Source organism: Panthera pardus, unplaced genomic scaffold, assembly GCF_024362965.1.
Source record: "Panthera pardus isolate Hobbes unplaced genomic scaffold, ASM2436296v1 HiC_scaffold_10, whole genome shotgun sequence".
NCBI lineage: Eukaryota > Metazoa > Chordata > Mammalia > Carnivora > Felidae > Panthera > Panthera pardus.
Window position 1 is genome coordinate 7,639,928 of NW_026526655.1, and position 23,982 is coordinate 7,663,909.

At 46.6% G+C, this 23,982-nt stretch overlaps 1 protein-coding gene across 7 annotated transcripts in view; it reads right to left on the bottom strand.

The window, feature by feature from the left end:
• The window catches only part of DIS3L2 (DIS3 like 3'-5' exoribonuclease 2), a 345,141-nt gene that overhangs the window by 69,170 nt on the left and 251,989 nt on the right, over nucleotides 1-23,982 (bottom strand). For 6 of the 7 annotated variants that reach the window (XM_019445568.2, XM_019445566.2, XM_019445567.2 and 3 more), the window contains one exon: nucleotides 7,467-7,700. The exons of the other annotated variant lie outside the window; for it this stretch is intronic. In XM_019445568.2, coding sequence (XP_019301113.2) covers nucleotides 7,467-7,700 — 234 coding nt within the window. The remainder of the gene's footprint in view (nucleotides 1-7,466; nucleotides 7,701-23,982) is intronic. 7 annotated transcript variants of the gene reach the window in all.

A 23,982-nucleotide genomic window follows, 5' to 3' on the forward strand; every position in this document is an offset into this window, starting at 1 on the left:
ACTTTACATTTCTTTTTTTTTTTTTAATTTTTTTTTTTTAACGTTTATTTAATTTTGAGACAGAGAGAGACAGAGCATGAACGGGGGAGGGTCAGAGAGAGGGAGACACAGAATCTGAAACAGGCTCCAGGCTCTGAGCTGTCAGCACAGAGCCCGACGCGGGGCTCGAACTCACGGACCGTGAGATCATGACCTGAGCCGAAGTCGGCTACTTAACTGACTGAGCCACCCAGGCGCCCCACTCACTTTACATTTCTACCTGTCCCTCTCCAGTGGACCCCTCAACAGACCCTAGGTCAACAGATCCTAAACAGAAGTAATTATCTTGCTTCTCAACTCTTCCATCCAGGTGTGCCCGGGTCAATACAACCTACTGTACTGTATAACCTACGTGCCCAAACCAGAGACCCGATTCCTCCATTCTCCCTCACATCTAATCAAGATCGTCCATTTGTCAAGCCTCCATGTTCCTTCCTCTCTTGGATCTGTGATTTTCTCTTGCCCTGTGGCCTCTCTCTCAGGTCAGGCCCTCGTCATTTCTCTGATGGATTATGAGCTTTCTCTGTTTTGTTCTTTTTCCGTCTATTTTCCATCCCACAGCCATCAGCTCTTTCCAAAACATAGTCCTGATCACATCACTTCCATGGTTAAAATCTTCCATGGCTCCCCCAGCTCACTCCTGCAGTCTTCAAGGCCTGGCCTCTGCCTCCTTTCCTAGCTACTCTCCCCCCTCTGCACCAGCACCATGTACCCTGGAACAATGTGCCATTGCCCAAATGTGCCGTCTCTTGCCCCTTGCATGCCTGCACTAGCAGTTTGCTTGGAACGCCTTCTCTTGCCTTCGGGGCCTGGCTAGCCCCTCGACCTTTTGAAAATCCTAGAGTACACACTGTCTCCACTGGCAAATCTTCCCTGATCCCCTGAGACTGTGCTGGTCCTCTCCAACATAGTCTCACCATACTCTTAATTTTCTGGGTGGTCTGCTGGCTCCTTCAGCTCACTGTAAGCTTAAGAACCTGGACTTGAGTCTCATTCCTTCGTTCCTTATTCCTTCATCTCCAGCAACTAGCACATTCAAGGTACCCAATAAATGCTTTTGGAACACACGCCGAGGGAAGAACTCTATGACTAAGACAACAGAGACCAATTCTACAAACATGTCCTGCCGTCTGATCAACAGCCTACCCTTGTGCTTCAGTGATGATGTAAATAAGACCAAGGAAGAGCCAGGTAGGATGAATATCCCGTCCTTTTCACCTCGCACCAAATATCACACTGCCCCAAAATTAAGCAGTAGAGAGCTGGAATGTTCATTTCTTGCAAACAACTGCGTTGGAGAGGAGGAACAGAGACATTCTCTCTATAACTGTAAACGTATGATTCAACAAAACGTATTGCTACATACAGCAACAGGGGTGGGGTGGGGCGGACATGCCACACAGCTTCCGGAGAGCCCTCCGGAGAGCCCTGTTTTGCCACGAGCAGTCCCGCCCTACGAGAGGGAGGGGCCAGCACCACTGCAGGTGGGCTGGGGACGAGACCCCGCTGGGAAGAGGTTGCCAGCACGCAGAGGTGGCAAATGAGAGCCACTGCTCTTTTTGCTTCTGGCTAATTGAAGCTACCTGACTGTAACTAGGGTAAGGGAACTGGTGCTAAACTGATTCATTCCTCCACTTCTGCCCTCCAGTTGGACCTGCTACGCACGGTACTAATCAAAGGAATAATTTCCTTAATTGCATGAAACCACCCCGAGAGCTAACTTAGCACAACGTTCTCCATTACCCAGCCCAGATTCCCTGTGCGGCGAGGACGCGCTGCGTGGGTTGGCAGAGCCGAGTTTCACGTAAGCAGGGGTCAGCAAGCTGCGGACCACGGGCCAAACCTAGCCTTCTACCTGCTCTCGAACGGCTCATGAACTAAATGGGGTTTTTACATTTTTAAATGATTGGAAAATCATCAAAGGAAGGATACTATTTTGCGACGTGAAAATTCTGTGACATTCAAATTCCAGTGTCCTTAAAGTTTTATCGGCACACGGCCCCACTCATGTGTTTGTCTGCGGCTCCTCTCACACTGCAACAGTCCACAAAGCCTAAAATAGGGACTATTTGGCTCTTTACAGAAAGTCTGCCGACCCCCAACTTAATGGCTGGGCTAGGCCAAGGACATCCAGAATAGCATGCCACAGCAGCTTGGGTCCCATGGTATTCAAAAATTATTTTACCAACAAGTTTATCTTTATAATCAAGTCCACTCAAAGATACTGCCTGATGTTTGGGCTTCAAAATCATGCCAGGAGGGAGTCATATAAGATGTAGCTGAGAACTTAGTAAAGGCTCCTTTGGGCTGGAGGAATCGCCTGAGATGGAAATGTAAGCTTTTCTTCACCACAACTTTCTCTAAATTCAGAAAGTCAATGGCTCAGTAGGAGCCATTCACATCCCTGTCCACCTGCTGGGGGTCCCCAAAAGTGGCCCAGTTTCTTGCAGGCCATCCTGCTGGTTTCTCAAAGAAGCCGGCACAGAGTGGACTCTCTCTGAAGTGCTACGTCCTGCCTGAGGAATGTCGGGCTGGAGAGAAAGCCCCAGAAAAGCGTTGGTGTAGTTTCCTGAAAATGATCAATACTCCCCGAGACGTTTTTGAGTTCTATTTACCACTCCGCTACCCTCCCTTGCTATCCTTTCTTTAAGGCCAACGCTAAGGCACAGACTCGAAAAGGAGCCCGAAGCCTTGTCACGTCATGGGCAGAGTCATCTGCCTCTCTGGCGAGGAGGCTGGCTGGGAGCACGCTTCGTGTCGGCACAAACAGAAGTACCAGAGCTCTGCACACTCTCGAGGCCTGTCGGACAGGCCCGAGTCACAGAGCAAACACCAGAGCAAGGAGGGAGAGCTTCTCACGGTTCCCCTTCCTCAAAATTCAAGGTTTGCATGTGATGACCAACCATAATGGTTACTTTTCTGATAAACACAAAAACACTGGGGCCCCCTTTTAAGAAACAGAGGAGTGACGTATGTGATCATAAATAAAACGAGAATCCGTGTTAAAGTCTAGAATGATCATGACCGCAGAAAGCATGAAGATGGGAAGAAACCACCTGGAAGGGATACTCTTCAATTCCTCCAACCAAAAAGAAAAAAAAAAAATGCATCTGGCACCTGCATTTGCTTTTGGGGCAGTGAAAACACAGGAATGTCACTTCACTGAGCTAGAGCCTCTTTAGAACCAGGTTCGAGCTCTAGGTAAAAGAGACATTTGAGGCAAGTAATCCGACCTCTAAGGCAGCGCTTCCCAATCTGTTGCACACCACAGCACGTACAGAGCTTGCTAACATTTGACAGCATACTCGGGGCAGCAGACAAGACTTTAGCGGGTGGTCCTCCGGGAGCTGGCGCCAGCCCAGACTGTCTCAGGTGTGGGTGAGACAGCTCCGGCCCGAGCGGCTGACTGCAGGCACCCAGTGGTCAAGCAGTCCTGTGCTGCTGTGGCTCTCACAGCCTCCGAACCAGTCTGTCCCTGACGGACAAACAGGCGCTACCCGAGTCCCCTCCACCTCACTTATTCGGAAGGTCATCACGATGAACTGATTTCTTACAAAGGTGTAACTTCTGCTTTAGCAGATTTATTCTGCATTCAAGGGCATACTGTGTGACACGACGGCAGACCCGCTCGCAGAGCCTCTCTCATTGAGGCTGGTGCAAAAGGGCGTATTTTTTTAGGACTGCCACCAAAAATGTGGACGTGGTAAAACGAGGCAAGCAAAGCATCAGAGAGAAACTCCAAGCAGCAGGCCACGCCAAAAGCACTGAGGAAAAATGGGTTTTCGCGAGGGCAAATGCAGGCAGCAGGCACCGGAGAACAAATGCGGTGACTTCTGAATAGGGCCATTTAGCTGATTTATAAAGGATCTCGCCAGTGTCCCTTGCTGAGGGAGATTGATGTGCTCCACCTTCTAAAGCTGTGGTCCACACAACTTGTTTTCTGGGGAACCAAGGAATCAACTCCAAGGATGTACATCCATTATTTTCAAACCTTAATTAACTGGAACCTAATTAGGACTTTTGAGGGTTTTTTTTTTCCTTTTCTTACTTTGAAGGAAAGCTTTTCTCTCTTAAGTCAGCATGGTTTAAGTGGAGGAAAACGGAACAAAGAGTCAGCTTGCATATAAGCAACTTGCATATAACCTTTGAGGTGGCATCAGCTTTCTAATTTACAAATTGTGAGGGCCAGTGAGATGCAGATGTCTAAGGTTATTTTCAGCAATAAAATTCTGATTCTAAGATATGCCAACAGATCAGTCAGTATCAATCAGTAATCTGTGATCATTCTTCTACCTTGACTACCACACCCCTAGGATCCCAGTGTGAGCTGAGATCACTTAACTGATCCTTTATATTTTCATAGTTATAGAGTATTTCATATACTTAATCCAATCAAACTTTGTAACAATCTGATAGGGTAAGATCTCTAAAATGTTGTAACAGAAACCCTCTCATTTGATGTGCTTGAGGCAGTAGTTGGGAAGTTATTCTAGGAGCTGGCTAAAGACGGGAATCATACAGAAGATATCTATCTATCTATCTATAACTAAACATTTATTCCAACTGAATTTATTCTTGTTTTTAACTAAAAAAGGTATTTTTAAATAGGCTCCATGCCCAACAGGGGGCTTGAACTCAGGACTCTGTGATCAAGAGTTGCACGCTCTAGCAACTGAGCCGGCCAGGCGCCCCCTTGTTTTAACTTAATTTATATAGATATGCATTCATTCGTTTTTTAAAAATACAGAGCTCTTTAAAAGAGGATGCCGATTAGATATATACGTATTTTTTCTGAATAAATTACACTCATAATTCATCGTCTATAATTTACAGTTTTTGTTTCTTTAAAAGAGAGGGAGAACTCAGACTTCTGTAAAGCCATCTGAATACAGAATTCTTCCTGAATTTTATGATCTTTTCCCCCTACTCTTTTATAAAAATTTTTTTAACGTTTTTATTTTTGAGAGAGAGAGAGAGAGAGCGTGAGCAGGGGAGGGACAGCGAGAGAGGGAGACACAGAATCGGAAGCAGGCTCCAGGCTCTGAGCTGTCAGCACAGAGCTTGACATGGGGCTCTGCGAGATCACGACCAGAGCTGAAGTCACGAACTGCGAGATCACGACCAGAGCTGAAGTCGGACGCTTAACCGACTGAGCCACCCAGAGGCCCCAACCCCCTACTCTTTTATAGTTGTCATACCCAAACAGCAGAGTTTTAAAAGATTTATCCTGGGGCACCCGAGTGGCTCAGTCAGTTGAGCGTCCGGCTTCGGCTCAGGTCATGATCTCACGGTTTGTGGGTTCGAGCCCCACATTAGGCTCTGTGCTGATGGCTTAGAGCCTGCAGCCTGCTTTGAATTCTGTGTCTCCCTCTCTCTCTGCCCCTCCCCCACTCATGCTCTGTCTCTCTCCCAAAAATAAATAAAAACATTTAAAAAAAAATTAAAAAAAAAAAGATTTATCCTCATTGAATCTCTTCAAACAATTTTAGTTCTCAGAAACAAAAGCTTTTTTTTATGCTCTTATTTGGTCAGTTAGACAGCATAATTACAGCAACACACAAACCCAGCACAATCAGGTTTGGGAGTAATTAGGAATGCTCCTGAAACACATGAGGGCCCTGGGTGGGGGCGTGCACCGAGGAAGGAGGGAGCGTTAGCCAGCCGGCGCAGCATGCCGTGGGTACTGATCACTGGGTCCTGCAGAAGAAATGAGGCACATTGGCAGATGTGACCACGGGACATCCAGGGAAAAGTTCAAGAAGGCAGGTGGAGAGGCCTTCTAGGGCTTGGGAAGGAGGGCAGGGCCAGAGAGACGGATTTTGGCATCATCAGCAACCAGTCAGTAGTTAGAATCATAAGAGTAGAGCATTCATTCAGGAAAGGAGTGTGGACAGAGAAAAAATAGAGGGTGAGGTACATCCTAGGGAATGTGAACCCTATAGGGGACAGGAGAGGAAGAGGCTTCCGCAAAGCGACCAGCAGGACACTAATGGAGATGTACAAAGGGGAGCAGAGAACCAGGAGGTGAGCTTCAAAGGGCCAAATGCAGAACAGAAGTCTAGGAAGCAAGAACTGAAAAGCATCCTTGGATTTGACAACCAGGCAGCCACTGGTGAGTGAGAACTGGGGTGTGTTCACACCCCCACAAAGAATTTCACTGAAGGAAAGGAAGGAGATATTCCGTCATCTCCTGTGCCTCTGGTCCCTCTTCTACTGGCTTTGCGGTCTGTTTTGGTGGCCACTCCGACTACGGTCTGCCCATCAGCATTTGTGAGCAGACAGGTCTGCTCAGGCTGCCTGAGCCCAGGTTGGGGAGGGGGAGCATGAGAGCTCCGGAAGGTCCCTCAAGCACGGGCACAACAGACTATCCACTTGCCCCAAACGCTGCTAACTTAATCCTAGGCCCAGAGCAGCAACTCTTCATAATGCCCGCTGAGAAGCATTAGTGATGCTTATCACAAAGGGTAGGATGAAATGGAGCCTTCAACTAGAAAGGCTTTTGAGATCTCTCTAAGCTGGGATACTCAGAGAAAGACGTCTCTGTGAGGCTGCGCTCTTGCCAGTCCTCTCCATCAGCCAATCCTGAGGCTCAACTCTTTTTTCATACACCCAGAAACTTCCCAAGCACAGTGACCAGGCAAGGCGGGCAGTTCTTGGGGGTTTGGGTAAGAAATATAAGAAAAAAAAATCGCACGATACACGGAACACGGACTCGACTCTATAATGTACTGACAACTATTGAGGAAAGAATTCCCAAGTCTTAAGAGTTGCTGCGCATGGAAACGGACTTGGAAATGTGACCAGGTTTGAGTGACAGCTGCAGAAGTCCCAGAGGGCCACCGGCATGGCTGTGATACGCAAAGAGCAATCAGTACCATTCTGGGCCGTCATTTTCTCCAGCGGTCAACGTTCCACGGTCTCCTCAGCTCTCTGCTTCTTCAAATACGAATCCAGAATTATAAACATATAACTCTTTTTGGAACACAAGGGATAAGAAGAAATGCCTTTTTTTCTAAGCCTCATGATCCGATACTGGTCAACTACCTTCTAAACTTCCATGTTTCCTGTTCTCACCTCCATTCAGAGGGATTTGAGGTAGGAATTGAGGTAAGGCTCAAATACGGGCTACAGGCCTACCAGGAAGGACCAGCTGGGAGTTCTGGTCACAGGGCCGCCCACACAGACACGACCCTTTTGCCTTGGCTCATGTCAGTGGGCCTCGTGTGTCTGTGGAGTTTGGAGAGCGGGTGAGAGTTAGTTCCTGCCTGCCTCAGAGAACAACGTTTTAGGGCTGTGACTGGGGAAAAAGGAGGGAAGATCCCAAGACTGCCATGCTGAATCTTACGCACACTGGGCTCGAGCACAAGTCAAATCCGTTGGTTGCACAAAAAAAAAAAAAAAAAAAAAAAAAAAAAAAAGTGACTGACTTGATCCAAACGCAGCGCGCCGTCCACAAACCGCTGTTTGCGTAACTCCTTTGCAATTCCGTGGAGATTCAAGACGGCCTGGTGTACCTCCTCGCTGGTGTGCTCCGGGGAGATGGGGGGCAGCTCCTTCTCAGGGATTTTCTTAGTCGGGCTTTCAATCATGCTCTGTGCGTGCTCGTAGCTCAGTTTGGTGCAGGAGCGAATGATGGTCCGACCAAACCATTCACCAAGGATCTGCAAAGACAGATTGTGAGGGAATCATGAGGAGGATTTATTGCGGGTTCTTCTTTCATGCAACCATTCATCCAAACACATTCTACAGAGCTCTGCCAAGCACCGACTCCGTGCTCAGGATGGCATTAGGTTCCAGCTACGCGTGAAGGTCGATCAGTGTGGAAGCTCCTGCCCGCGGGGAGCTCAGACTCTGAGGCGCGGACAGTGGACAGGCAGCGGAGGCCAACAGAAGGTCTGCAAGCACATGGGTGGCACAGACCAGGCCAAGCAGGAGGGGACTCAAGGTGGAGTGCCCCTTCCTTAGTTGGGGTGAGTGGTCATCAATACTAAGACCGGATGGGGGAGAAGGCCTGGGGGTAGATGCCAAATATGTGACAGATGAGAACAGAGGCAGACAAGCAGGGTGGAGGTAGAAAGAGAAAAGTAATTCCAACTTATTCTATTTGGAGCATTTATGTCAAGACGAAGTCCAGAATGGGGTTTCTCAACCTCAGCACTACTGAGTGGCCTAATTCTTTGTTGTGGGGGCCTATCCTGTACACCGTAGAATGTCTGGTGATATCCTCGGACTCTATCTGATAGATGCCAGTAGCCCCTCCTGCAACCCAAAGCTGACAACCACAGATATCTCCAGACGTTGCCAAACTTCGATGCCCTGGGGAGACTCGGCCCGGGCTGAGACCCACTGAGCTCAAAGACACACCCAAGTTTAGTGCTGGTGCTTGTTGCAGTGGGATTACTGTTGGCTTGTATTGTACCCTTTAAATTTGCTTGTGTTCTCTACGATGAGCTATTTATTGCTTTTAAAATAAAAATAAAAGAAACGTTCAACTATTTTTGGGAGTCTGAGGTGCAGGGAGGAGATCCAGACGGTGGGCAACGTAGCAGGCAGTCGGGGTGTGGGTCTGGGGCCTGGGGAGATGACTGGTCTACAGGTGGGGAGCTGGCGGCATTGGTGGGAAGGCTCAAGAAAGAAAGAAAGGGCAAGTGAGAGTCAAGGCTGCATTCTCTACTACCTTCTCCATTTTTGGGGGGAAAAAGACAATGTGGAGAATGAAAACAAAAAGCAAGAGAGCTCAAAGACATAGGAAAAAAATCAGGAGGGTCCGATGTTAGAAGAAAGGGGCTTTAGCAAAGAGGTACTCAAAAGCCCCAACAGACACTTATATAGCACTTACAGCGAGACAAGACGCTTCCCCCAGAGAAGCCATTTAACTCACACGGCGACCCCATGATGTAGGTTTTATTATCCTCATTTGCAGAATGACACCGAGGCACAGACACATTAAGTAACCTTTCTAGGTCATAAGCTGGAAAAGGCACAGCCAGGAACTGAGCCACAGCAGCACCGCCAGAGTCTGAGCTCTTAACCACCAGTGAGTCTCAAATGCCACTTGGATGTTAAGGAAGATGAAAACAAAGAAAATGTCTTTGTGTTTAGTATTTGCTTACCGGTGATCTTTAGGAAGGCTTTTTGGGGGGAAAGGTATGGGGTGGGGTGGGGGGCAGAGTGGAACCGCAAAGCTGTCGGGGAGGAACCACCCTCAGGGCAGCCAGAGCCCGCTTTCCAGCAGCCTGGTGCCCACGGCCCTTGTGCCATTCAAACAGCAACATGTCCTCTGTGTGTCATGATGTGAAGAAGCTTCGGGAAGCTTTGGGTTAAGGACAGGAGCACAGCTGTGGTGGAGGCAACGCAAGTGGATGACGGCTTCCAGGAGGCTGGCAGGACGGAGGACTAGGCTGTGTTTATGGGGCGAGGGGAAGAAGCCGGTACAAAAGGAATGGATCCCGGGCCAAGTGGAGGCAACCCATCGATGAGAGAGGAAGAGTGGCCTGGAGAGGAGGCAGGAAGGAAAGGGGAGGTGAGGGAGGCAAATCCGGGGGGAAGAAGTGGGGAAGTGACAGCATTCACATCAGCTAGCCAAGGATGAGGGAGGGTTGGGGGGGAGCCGCTCAGGGGCATGAAGGAAGCAGCAAAGCTCTGAGATAAATACTGTGGGGAATGGATTCATGAGCAAGGAAAGGCCAGATGTACTGAGAGCTGAGAGGCAGAGGGGGCTTGGGAAATGGGAGCTCCAATCAGTAGCAGAAGCTCTCAGCCTGGGCTTGCAAACATCCCCTCTGCCTTCCTTTTCATCAGCCAAACCATTCTGTTCACAACCTCAGAGATACGCTTCCTGAAAAAAGGCCATTTGAAGGATCCATAGGTGTTCTCAGGGGGAAAGGAGAGAGCCTAGCCCAGAGAAGCTGTACACACCACAAAGCCTCTGTGGAGCACAGCTACTACCCTGGAAGGCTAGAGAGACCCCTCTGATACCCTAACCCTCCCCCGAAGGAAGAACCAACACTCTTAAAATGGCAGCCAAGAAGCACAGGAAGAGAATGACAGCAACTATTCTCATTTTCCTTTGACTCAGTGCAAAGAGCCTTATTATAGAATCTTGGACCTATAATATCAGACTTTAATTTTCTTAAAAAAAAAAAAAATCCTCAAACTACACTTTCTGGATTATTCTGAGAACCACTCCTAACCAAAAATGTAAGTGATTCAAATACTGTGCTCACGGCTCTTCTGCTGCAGCAAGTAGGCCCTGAATTTGGCTGTCAGGAGGTGTCCTGAGTGTGCCTAATGCAAGAGAAAAGAAAGAGCCAATGCTAGGTATCGTCCAACAGTCCCGGTGGGGAAGGAGTGTGTGCAGGTCTCCAGAAGAGCCCCTTTCAAGGTCAGCCCATGCTTGTCCTTCTATTACATCCACATTTCCTGAAAACTCCCCATTAATGGAGTTGCTCCAGCCTCCTCTAGAATGACAGGGCCGTGACCTATTCATTCTTGTGGTCACAAAGATTTCCCCTGGAGATTCAGCTTGTTTCCTTTTCTCCATTTCACTCCAAACCCAGTCAATCCTCCTCGTTCTATGTGTCAACATTTTGTTTGACAGTCTGTCTTTTGCACATTTGGGGAAACTTTCCCTTCCATTCCACTCCACACCTCTCTTTCACACACCTTACAATCCCTCAGGCATTCAAGTCATAGGACATCTGGCCTTCTGGGGTCTGGGTCCCTTTTTCCTAGAGGACACAGGAAACCACAGTGTGCTCATATGGGTGACTACCACACACAGGTCACGGGGACTCAAACCACCCCGACTGGGTGTCTATTTTCATGTAAACTGGTGGGTCAAGAACGGCTTTAATTTTTTTTTTTTTTAATGCTTTTTATTTTTGAGAGAGACAGAGACAGAATGCCAGTGGGTTAGGGGCAGAGAGAGAGGGAGACAGAATCGGAAGCAGGCGCCAGGCTCCAAGCTGTCAGCATGGAACCCGACGTGGGGCTTGGACTCATGAGCTGTGAGATCATGACCTGAGCTGAAGTCGGACGCTCAACCGACTGAGCCACCCAGGCGCCCCAAGAACTGCTTCACAAATCTAATGAAAGCTCCGGGTCCTCTCCTTTGAAATATTTACGTACAAAACTTTGCAGTAAGTTCCACAAGGTTCTGAGACACCCTGCCAACCCCAAGCCCATTATGTCCTCGCTCTAAACAGAGCTTTGCTTCTCCCTCAGAACCCTCTGATGAAAGTGCTGAGCGCTGACTAGAGGCCGCTTTTCATCCGCGAGAGTTCTTAAAATTTATTATCTGTGACTTGGCAAAATCACAAGTCTACCACTCCTCACCAAAGCTCGAGAACCACACACACCAGCCGCATTATCTCAGTGTGCGCCACCTTTCCCCTGATGGGCACCTCTGCTCCTCAGATCGATCCTTATCCGCCGGTGATAGGCAGCCTTCCTACCAGCACACGCGAGCCCCACCAAGGCCAAGCCTACGGCGCTGACGAGAACTTTCCTGGAGTGCTCTCACCTTAATTGAGCACCCCCACCCCTTCATCCCCGCATCCCAGGGAATGTGCACCAGCCTCCTTTCTGAATATACAAAGGGCTGAAGTGCAAGCTCTGAAGAGCCATCAAGAACTTTCTGGCCCAGTGACAGTGGCCTCAGGCAAGCAGAACCCATCCTGCTTGGACATGATCCAGAGACTGTGGGAATCATACCTGATACACAGATTTAAAAAATTCTTAAGCCAGGAAAGCACTGGGGAGGTAGCAGAGAAGCAAGGGTGCCCATCGCTGCGGTATAGACGAGGGCGGCAGGAGGGCAAAGACCCACAAGGGGGTGGGGGTGGGGTTCCCAGGGCAGCATGCCTGAGAGTGCGGGAGGAAGGTTTCTCTGGATGAAACACCTCATTAATTTCCAATTTGGAAACTGTGTTCACATCAACGCCCCGTCCATAACCGGGGCCAGTGGCAGAAGACAAAAGGACAAAGAGTTTTTCATGGAAAAAGTAAAAATGCCACAAGGAGTTTCATAAACAAAACCCTTTCAGAAGGAAGCTCGTGTCCTTCTTTCCTTTGCTTCATCACAGGATTTGGGTCGCTCCCCTTCTGCAGGCGGCAAGTTCCCTGCATACACTCTAGGACGCTACTGTTTAAATGTCAGATCAAATGCCGTGCCAACACCCGCGGAAGGCACATGGCTGCAGACAACCTGGTTTAGAAAGGTGCAAGTAACGTATACCTCAAGACCTACTTTTGGGCACCAGGTAAGCCAGGGAAGAGCCCAGCACGTGACAGCACCAGGCCCCGTCTGGGGGCAGAGCGCTCGCACCTACCACCTTTTAGAATCTCTTAAGCATCTGGCGGGAGTGTAGTGTTCAGCCCATTTTACAGTTGAGAAAACAGGCTGGCAGCTCGCGAAAAGTCACACAAACTCCTAAGTGGCAGCCAAGACTGGATCCGAATCTAGATATTTAAGAGTCAAAATTTAGCATTATTTTTATTATATTTCAGCTGAATATATGCTATTTCGGCTGGGACAGTGAAGTAAAGGAAACGAAATATGCCTCCAGTACATACCAACTTTTTATAGTTTACAGATACAAAATTGTGAGGAAACTTACCCTTTGAAAATTGTTCATTTCCATTTAAATCTATTTTAAAACTTATTTTGAGAAAAAAATGTCAGTGCCTCCTTATAAGAAAGAAATCTCTGATTTAAAAAACTGCTAATGATGTTGAACATCTTTTCATGTGTCTGATGGATAAAGATGTGGTGTGTGTGTGTGTGTGTGTGTGTGTGTATACACACACACATGAACACTAGTTATAGAAAAGAGTGAAACCTTGCCATTTGCAGCAAGGTTGACGGAGCTAGAATGTATTAATGCTAAGTGACATAAGTAGTCAGAGAAAGACAAATACCGTATGATTTCACTCCTACGTGGAATTTAAGAAACAAAACAGAAGAACATATGGGAAACGGTGTGTGTATGTGGTGGGGGGGGGGGGGGGGAGGAGAGAGGCAAATGAACCGTAAGAGACTCTTAATGATAGAGAACAAACTGAGGGTTGATGGAGGGGGGTGGGGATGAGCTAGATGGGTGATGGGTATTAAGGAGGGAACTTGTTATGATGAGTGCAGGGCGTTGTATGTAAGTGATGAAATCACTGAATTTTACTCCTGACACCCATACTGCACGGTATGTTAACGGACTAAAATTTAAATTAAAAAAAAAAAAAAAGACCTGCTGATGAGGTTAATTCGTAACTTTAAGGAATTAGATACAAAATCACTTCTGCAGCAGCTCTGGGCTTCTGCATGTGAACTATTCGGTTCAAAAAACTTATCAGGAGGAAATTCTCCTGACTGGAACAAAAGCAGACTGGGGTGACCAGGGGTGGGGGCGGGGCAGATTTCTGCCGCTTCTTACACCTCTGGACACGAGGCGGTCACGGAGTGGTAGGGGAGCACGGCGTGGACACGAGAGAAGTCAAAGGTGCCAAGAACATGTGTGAAAAGGAACTGGGCAGAAAGAGGAGGGGCTCAAAGACAGCTAGGAGGGGCAGACAGCGACTTGTCTGTGATAGAAGGTGCTAGTGACTACAGTGGGCACAGGGTGAGTGGTAGCTGGCTGAAGAGCAAGCGGGGGTCTCCTCGGCTGGATCTGCTGTGACTGAGTGAGGTCCAGGTCACCTCTTAGAGAATCGAGAAGACCATGGGAGCATTAAAGAACAAATAACAGATGGAAGCACAGTCAGCAACATAATTTAGACCCAGCTACGTCTCCTCCTGCTGCGTGGAGAGGCTCCGAGGCCCTCTGGGCCCACCCGAGACCCTTGCCAAAGGTGAGGAGGGAGCCTGGGCAGCAGAGGGCTGTGAGTTTGCTAGCTTGTTTTAGTTTATAAGGTGGTTTATGTGCTAGACTTCTCTGTAAGATTTATTTTATAGAAAATAAGCCTGAGTAAGCTGTGCTCTCTTCTACTGTCTCAAGGCACCTGCCATCAGCCTAGTCTGCTGACCCCAGACTATAATTGGGCCCCTTCCCATCTTGATCGGGAGGCAGCTGTCTAAACTTCTAAGCCTAAGAGGAAACAAGGAAACTTCCTGAAGTGTTTGCCTCACAAACCTAGGAAATGGCAGGAACGTGAGAAGAGCCTGAAGGCCCGGATGTGGTTAGGAGACAAGAATTCCATTCCTATGACAGAGGAGGAGGGCACCCCGCCTGAGCAGTCCTTGAAAAGTGTTCTCTTTACCTCAGACAGTTGCACGGGGGTGGGCAGGGGTGGTGGCCTGGCTGGGAGGCCCAAGGGCTGTGTGGGAAGAAAGCTAGAGGTGGAGGGAGAGGGAAGAAAGTGTAGGGAGGGTAAGGGAGGAAGGCTTCTGAGGACTGGGTTCAGATAGAAATACAAAATAACAAATTTCTAAAGCCACTGAGGTGCATTCATTCAGCTCCAGCCTTTCAACAAGATGAACCCGGCCCATTTCTCAAAAACAGAGGTCCTTTTAAAGACACCTAACACAGTGACCCCTTATGTTGTTTAATAACCTGAGGGCTCAAATCTTTAGGTTTAAGTCAAATACACTATTAATAGCACCAAAATGCAGGAGATAAGCTGAACAAATATAATTTTTAGCTCTTTGCATGACAGCCTCATAAATGATAAAAGTTTTTTTTTTTGGTTTTGTTTTTATTTCTTGAAAATATTTTGTTTTGAATTCTTATTTTAATCCCAAGGATTTACAGCAAAATCGATGCTCACAATTTAGTCAGCTGTTACCCCGAAGGGACCTTAGGTAAGCCTCTAATTGGCTGGTGCCCTCATTAACAAACTGGGACAGGAAGGGCCCAAGAACACAGCAGAGTTTTTCCAAAGGCTACTCTGGTCCTGGGTTGTCTCTACAGGCCTGAAATAAAACAATTCTGCCCCTGCCTCTACAAAGGACTAAAGACAGATATTCTGGGAACTTTTCTATTATTCTCAGAATCTCTTTAGAAGCTATTGTCTCTCACCGGGAGCTACTTGGGCAAGGCTTCCACTTCAGGGTCTGAGGATAAAATGCAAAACCCAACAAGGAGTTTATCATTAACCGAAGCCCCAAGTTACAGGATACTGTGCACGAGTCTCGGCCCCATGAACCTGCCGCAGACGACGGCCCAGGAAGAGCACACCATTTTCTTTGTCAAGTTTCCCAGGGTTCCCACAAATAGCAGCTGGTGTGGCAGCGGCAGGTTGAGCGTCGAGAGCAGTGGGGTGAGAGCCTGTGGAGGGGTCGTCATGGGGAAGCTGGCAGCACACCTTTCCCAGCGACAGCCCTGGAAAGCCCTCCTCAGCTCCCAGGAGACAGCTCAGGAGAGCTAAGAAGCCTGCCGTAGATAAAAGTGCCTCTCCAGGGGAACACCATTCCAGTTAAGCAGACTAAATAAACAAAAATTGAAAACAGGTATGCGATTCACTTGAGGAAATCATTTTTGAGCAAACATGACACTGTGCTGTATGGGAGGAGATGAAAAACTTAAGAGTGGGCTCTGTTTACGAGGATGTTAAAATCTGGTAGGACAACGGATCTGTGCACAAATGGCTGTAAAGTGCAGGGGACAGGCACTGCAGGGGTGGAGAGATGGGGGAAAGGATTCTGAGGGAAGGTGGGGGCCCCCCTGTCTGCTCACCTTCCCAGACTGTGTGGCAGGGGTCCCCACTCTTCACCCCCTCCAGGCTGGGCGTGCTGGTGGTCCCCTCCCCCGACTGAAGGCTAATCCCCGAGCTGAGGTTTGGGTCCTGAGCCTCCCGCCCCTTTGTGAGCTGGCTCCAAAAATCTGTTCCTTCTTTTCTCCTCTTCAACACCTCCTTTTCTACTCGCCTTCCCATACGGCCTATAAACATATTCCAATACCTCTTATCCGTTTATCAAAAATAAAACAGGACAAATTCCCAAAGTAATTCTTACTTTTCTTTCACTACAGTGGTAATACACATTAATTGTAGAAAACTGAACAAAATACAGGTGGGAAATGGAGAAGAAAAAAAATCTTCCATAAGTGCACCATCGGGAGATGACTACCATTTCTATTTTGGTGCCTATTCAATTCCTGTATCTTCAGTACCTTGTGTAATTTCCGAATAGAGCAAATACTCAATGAGTCTTTACTAAATGAGTGAAGGGAGGACTAAAAGCAGTTTCATGGAGGAAGTGGCATTTTAGATGGATCTCAAAGGTAAGTAGGATTGCTACTGGTAGAGATGTGGGGAAGGACATTCTAGGAAGAGGGGAAAGCACATGCAAAGTCTCAGGAGCATGGTAATTATCAGGCCAAGCAAAACCTTCGGTGGCAAGAGTAGGGGCTGAGGGGCCTGGAGGATGGACAGCAGACGGTCACAAAATGGGGGAACAGCTGGTGGGGTCTTTGCATGTCATACTCTGGAGACTAGACTTCTCGGGGGGGAGGGGGGCGGTATTCCTAACCTACGACCATGTTGAGCAACAGGGTAAAGGGACCAGATTCACCTTCTGGAAAGTCATGTAATAGCACTAGGGAAATAGAATGGAGAGCCATGAACAGTCTTCACCCAACATGCCAGGGGAGGATGGCAAGGACTTGAGTGGGGGTGGTGACTATGGGAACAGAAGAGAGGACTGATTAGAGATGCTTTGCAATGAGGGAGCTGTTAGCACTCAGAACTGATGTGACAGATGTAAAGCAAGCTAAAGACTGAGAGTACGAGTGGCTCGGGGGGTGCCGATGCCATTAGAAGACCTAGACGACACTGGGCTGAAACCCAGGTTGGAATGGGCACGTGTTTTACTGCATGAAGAGAGGGGAATGGGTGAGGGAAGGCAGAGAGGGATTGTGACTCTCTGAAGCGGGGGGTGGATTTCAGCAGGTTTCCAGGGAGAATGGAAAGTCACCTGGGGGAATGGTGGATCTTGAAGGGAAGAGGAGTGGAAAGCTGGGGCCACGGGTAAAGGTTTGAAACAGCTGTATTAGTAGTAAATGAAAGGATTTCTAAGTAGCAGCCTGAACTGGTAGACAGCATGGTTCTCCCACAATGTCCAACGTTCATAAATGGGTGCATGAAGCAGGGCCTGGACAGATTTTCCTAGAACTACCGGGAATGGGCAGAGACCTGATGGATATTCTAGGATGGCAGTTAGGGAAGTCTGACCTCAAGTGAAGTTAGGTCACGGCAGCTGGGGTGGGGAGGTGCTACCTAGTGGAGAGGTCAGTTTGATGATAAAAGCAAAGTGAGCCAAGATGCTCACGTGAACAAAGACGGCCCAGGAAATGAGAAGAGACTCTAGTCCTGAGATGACTTTGTAGTCCATGCATTTCTAGCAGAGAAGCCAGGGAGAAAATAACAGGGGAAAAAAATTCCATTGTAAAGACTTCTAGATTTTATTCAGAATGAGAGACTGGAGAGTTTGTAAAAAGGAGAGACAAGACTTAATTTCTGACTTAGAAGGATCACTCTGACTGCTGTATAAAGAGAAGATGAAGTGGGGCAGCAGAAGCTAGGAGAAGAGTTAGGAGGCCACAGCCGTCCAGGTGGGGGATGGTTGCTTGGCCCCAGGTGGTGACAGTGCTCGCAGTGGTAAGGAAAGGGGCAGATGCTGGAGGTGGTTAGAAGGCTAAGCTGAGGTGATTTATTGGTAGACTGGATGTGAAGGGTGAGAGAAAGACCAAAGTCAATAATGACCTTATGGGTTTTGGCCTGCATAAATGGCTGAAATGAGGTTGCCACTGATTGAAGCTGAAATAAGCAACTTCAGGAGCACACTGTCACCTTCTAACTGAGCCAGACAGCACATGGCAGGGATGTTGTGGGAGATGCAATTGTGAGACCCTTCCTTTATTACTTTGACCTTTGACCCCAAGATTCTAAGGTCTAAGGACTCAGTAATCAAGTCCGATTCACTGCTTGTGACCTCTTTAAAGTGTAACGTTGGTGTTTTTACAAAGGTGACTTCAGATTAAGATGTCTCGATGAGTGCGGCACACAGGACACGGTCTCAGCTTTGCGGGGCCTTAATGCCAAGCAAGAGGGAAGGGCTGGAGGTAGGTGTCCAGGAGATAGCGAGGTCACTGATCTCACATGGTCAAAGTGGATTTCATGGTACCAGAATTGGATCTCACAAAGCACAAAGATGTAGCTGGGTTTGTTTTCCCTTATGACAGCATAAAATCACAAATGTCTAAATCAGAGAACAATGCTCTCACCACCAATACGTGAGAAGTAGGCCAAAAATGGACCCTTCAGCGTCTACCGATCTAAAAATCTGGGCATTGGCTTGGTGGAAGCATATACGACCACGATTTTCTAGTGGCCATTAAAAAACTAGTGAGTGTTTTAAGCAAGTGGGAATAGCGTTTCTATAGCCGATCACGCCTGCTCCAGAAAGCACAACATTGTGGTAGACGAAGGAAAAATGCGAAACTTTCTCTACTTCGGCTCCAGGTGAGACTGGCAGTCATGCTGCAGTGGTTGTGGCACGATGCTGGTGGCCCTGCTCTGGCTCCTTCTAAGTCGAAGCCATCGCCCTCGAGAAACCGCCATTCCACACAAACCTAGCCGCAGGCTTCGGCCGCTCTCCTCCTCGTTCCCTCGGGTTCTTGATGCGGGGCTACCTCCCTCCTCAATGGCCTCCTCTGGTTCCCCGACCCTCCCACCTGCCTGCTCCATGCACCCGCCCCCCCCCCCGCCCCCATCACCGATTAATTCAGGCCTTCCTCGCCAGGGTCTTGAATGAGCCCCATTCCTTGGACAGGAGTCTGGAATCTGACATCTCATTTCATGCATCTTGACTGTGAGTAAGAGACACTCATGCGAAACGACATCCCGGGACAACCAACCAACCAGGCCCACCCACCATGTGGTCTCCTGGTCTGCGTAGGGTATATCTAGTGGCTCTTGTGCCATGACTGTCCCTACTCCAAATCTTTGCACATCCTATTTGGCTTGGTTTGAAGGAGGCCCAGCATGCCCTCCTGGACCCCGTGCCTACTTCACACCTGCTCTCCAGCCTTCACATGCCAGAAGGCTTGCTCACTAGACAATGCCTCCAACAGAAACCTTAAAGACCAATGCGCTTTTCAGAGGTTGCCTCTTTCGAGTGCTTCTTTTATGACTCTCATATTTTAGTAGCTCATTAGATCAGGCAGCTTTTTATTTCTTGGGTTTGATGCTGGCAGGCATAATTCAGATTCAAAGTTCTTTTCTGTTGACTCAGGTTAGTTTTCTTCTATGGGCTTTTATTTTCTATTTAAACTTCTGCAAAAATAAGCATTTATAAAAATATAAAACTAATACATGTTTTCAAAAAAACATTAGAAAATACAAAAAAGTAGAAAAAATTACTCATATCCTTAGTACCCAAATACAACCACTGTTGGCATCCTATTTTATTTCCTTCTGGTCTTTTTCCATTCATTTTTTTCCCCCTGTATGTTCCCACCCCCACCAAAATATGATTGCTGGCATACTGTCTTCACAATTCCTTCTTTGTATTTCAGATAATATTTGTTTCTTGACTCTTTTACTATTTATTTATTTTTGAGAGAGAGAGAAACAGAGTGTGAGGGAGAGAGGGGCACAGACACACACCCGTGCACACACACACAGATTCTGAAGCATGCTCCAGACTCTGAGCTGTGAGCACAGAGCCTGATGCGGGGCTTGAACTCACGAACCGTGAGATCATGACCTGAGCTGAAGTCGGACGCCCCACCAACCGAGCCACCCAGTTGCCCTGTTTCTTGACTCTTAAAAAGGAACTGATTATCAGACATTTAGGAGTTGTAAAAACCAAACATAATGTGTGTAACTTGTTTTGCTTCCGGTTCTGACAAATTAGTTGGAGACGATCTGGGAAATGTAATAATGGACTGGGTTGTGGAGGACACCGAGGCATTAGTATTAATCGTAAGGTGTGCTAACAGCATTGTTGTTATATACGAAAATAAATTTTTAGTTATGTATCAAAATATGGTGAAATGACATGATGTCTCTGGTTTGTTTTACAATACTTCAGGAAAAAAAAAGGTTGTCAGTAGTCGAATCTGGGAGATAGGGAGGGTGGGCTTATTATGCTATTCTCTTTACTTTCATGTCTATTTGAAATTTTTCAAAATAAACATTGAAAAGTTAAAGTACCCACAGTTCAAGCAGACAAAGAGTGTCAAAGGCTTGTGAAAACCAGCAGCCCTCTGTCTCCTTCCTTCCTCTGCCCTTCCCCAGGGGTAACCACTTTCCCCAATTTTAGCAGGTTATTTGGGTACTTACTTCTATATTTCTAAGTAGCCTGCCTGATCGCTGCTTCTTGGTTTTTCAGTTTTAGGTGTTATTCAAAACTTTTTACTACAGAAGAAGAGAATTTAGTTTTTTTCCCACATGTGCTCCTTTTCCCCCAACCAAACCCACAGAACCGCTCCAGGCCCTTGCCCTCCCCATGGTCACATCATCGCTGTCAGAACGAACTATTATGGTTATGTGCATGCTAAGCGTTCCTTTTCTTTCCTACACGAATTTTTATTTTCACCAGAATTAATAGCTGCTTTGTTTTAATTTGCTTGGTTTTTCTGTATACCGTGTATATTGATCTACCCCAAACTTCCCACCAACTGTCTAAAACAGTGGTTCTTAAAGTATGGTCTGTGGACTCCTGGGGGTGCCTGAGACCCTTGCAGGGACCCAGGAGGTCAGTGCTATTTTCATAATAATAAATCCTAAGGCATTATTTGCCCTTTTCCTTGTGTTGACATTTACACTGGGAACAAAAGCGCTGGCGGGGGAAATTTCTGCTGCCGCTGCCGCTGCCGCTGCCTTGGCATGAATAAGGCAACGGCAACAAATGTATCAAGTGCCAGGATACTCTTGACCACCTCAGTCCCAGGAACAGAAAGTCTAGCTGGCTTAAGAATGTCTGAATGTTTTTGATGACGTGGGTAAGAATGTTCTTGATGACGCAGTAACAGTTATTAGTCTTATTATGGCTCAATCCTTGAGTCCTTGTTTTCTTCACAGAAAGCTGCATGCTGAATGAAGTATGACGGCTGTCTGGAGGAAAAGCAGTTATGTAACTGAGCTGTAAGCTAAACTGATGGCTTTTTTTACGAAACGCCATTTTTGCTCGAAGGAACAAATAATACTCAAACTATGGTTATTTGGGGCTTCAAGAAAAACAACGGATATTATTTATTGCCTATGATAAAATTTGAGCTTTCACAAAACTGAGAATTTTGGAAACCTTGCATCCGACACATGGTACATGTTTCCTAATACTTAAAGACTTGTCTAATATCGGCAGTGATATTAACCAATGTGATTTTTTGATATCATAAAAGGAAATATGTTCACATGTAGAAGATCAGCATAAGGAGCCAATATTTTCTAAATGATCTAAACTTTCTAAATGCATGATAAAAAAAAAAAAATCAGTGCCTAGGTAAAAGGTCCATTTAGAGTATAAGACTGGGGCGCCTCAGTGGCTAAGTCGGTTAAGTGTCCAACTTTGGCTCAGATCATGATCTCCTGGTTTGTGGGTTTGAGTCCCGCGTCGAGCTCTCTGCTATCACGGTGGAGCCTGCTTTGGATCCTCTGTCTCTGTCTCTCTGCCCCTCCCCGCCCTCTCAAAAATAAAATAAAACATTAAAAAAAATAAAATATAAGACAGATTTTAATGTAATCTAGTAAAAAAAGTTGAAGTGATATTATTGTATCTATTGTATCAGTCAACTAGGGCTGCCATAACAACATACCCCAGTCTGGGCGTTGTTGATAATTGCTTTCTCACAGTTCTAGAATTTGGGAAGGACAAGATCAAGGTGCCAGCCTATTTGGTTCATGGTGAGAGAGGCTCTCTTCCTGGCTTGAGGATGACCACCTTCTCACTGTGTCCTCACATGGCAGGGAGAAAGCGAGCTCTCTGGTCTCTTCTCACAAACACGTTAATTCTATCAGATCAGGCCTCCACCCTTATGAACTCATGTAACCTAAATTATCTCCCTACAGGCTCTACCTCCAGACACACACTAGGGCACTGGAGCGTCAACATATGGGTTTTAGTGGTACAGAATTTAGTCCCTAGCAGATACAGTTTCAGATTCTAGAATGGAACTAATTTTTAAGAAACTGTCAAATTCTGGTGTAATGCAGAGTCGAATTTCCATAATTACCTGAAAAAACTATTAAAATACCCCTTTTGGGGCACCTGAGTGGCTCAGTCAGTTAAGCGTCCAACTCTTGACTTCAGTTCAGGTCATGATCTCGAGGTTTGTAAGATCGAGCCTCTGAGCTGGGTGTGGAACCCACTTAGGATTCTCTCTCCCTCTCGCTCTGCCCCTTTCCTGGGTGTGTTCTCTCTCTCAAAAATAATATACATAAATAAATAAACACACCTTTATTTTCCAACTACATATCTGTTTGAAGCTGGATTTTCTTCACTTACATAATTCAACCAAAATAACTTACCCTAACAGATTGAATATAGAAGCATATATGAGAAGCTGGTTTAATGTCTTCCTTAATACAGTTGTGAAAAAGATTTAGGAAAATATAAAACTCTCCTAATTTTTAGAAAACATAGTTTTCATGAAATGTTATTTATGGCTTATTATTATTACTTTAATTTAAATATTTAAAATTTCTAGCAGTTCTAATTTTTAATAGGTAATCCACATGAACGTACACATTTTGAGGTCATCGAAGAGTTTTTTAGTGTAACAAGTCCTCAGACCCAAAAATTCTATAAGTGCTGGTCTAAATCATCTCTCAAAAAATTCAGATATATAGATGTTTTAACTATTTCATTTTCTTGAAGACATCTCTCTTAGAGCCTTCTGGCCTGCTACAGTCTGTCTGGCTGTCTTCTATACCCTTGTAGAGTTGCTGCCCTAGGGACCTTCTTCACCATCATCTACAGAAAATTATGACCTGTAGGTCAAATCCAGCCTGTCATCTGTTTTTAAGTAGAGTTTTACTGGAATATAGCCACGCTCTTTCACTTACATATTGTCTACTTTTGTGCTATAATGGCACAAAGGTAGAGTTGAGTGGTTGGGACAGAGACCAAGTGGCCTAAAAACTGAAAAGAAAAAAAAAAGTACTATCCTGTCCTTGACAGAAAAAGTTCCCCAACCTGTGATCTAGGTGATTCTTTCACTGCTTTCCTGGGTTGGTTTATTTGCTCCCTGAATCCTACGTCTTCCTCCTTCCTGATTTACTCTTTCATTCTGGTGAAGCACATCTTCTGGTAGCTTCCTGAGAAAGGATATATGAAAGGTACGTTTTTTTGAGGCCTTGCATATCTGAAAATGTCCTTTCCTTTCCTTTTTTAAAATTTTTAATGCTTACTTATTTTTGAAAGAGAGAGAGAGACAGAGAGGGAAAATGTGCACTTGAGCCTGAGCGGGGGAGGGGCAGTGAGAGGGAGACAGAGGATCTGAATGAAGCGGGCTCTACGCTGGCAGCAGAGAGTTCGATGTGGGGCTCGAACTCATGAAAGGTGAGATCATGACCTAGGTCAAGGTTGGACTCTCAACTGACTAAGCCATCCAAGTGCCCTGAAAATGTCCTTTCCGATTCATACATTTTATTGATAGCTTAGCTGGGTACAGAATTTTAGCATTAAAATCATAGTCTTTCAGGATTAGAAAGTGTTGTTTCATTGCCATCTAGCTTCTAGGGTTATAACAGAATAGTCTTAAGTTATTCTGAGTTCTGAACGACTGTATGTGACTTTTTTTTTCCTTCTTAGAAGCCAAGAGGATCTTTCCTTTGTCCCTGGTGTTCTGAGATTTTATGATGATATGGTCTGGAGATGATGTGTATCCACCATGGTGCTGGGCCCTGGGTTCTTTCAATCTGGAAAGTCAAATCCTGCAGGAAAGGGGCATTTTGTTGAGTTATTTTCTTGATCATTTCTTCTCCCTTTTTTGATTGTTCTCAATT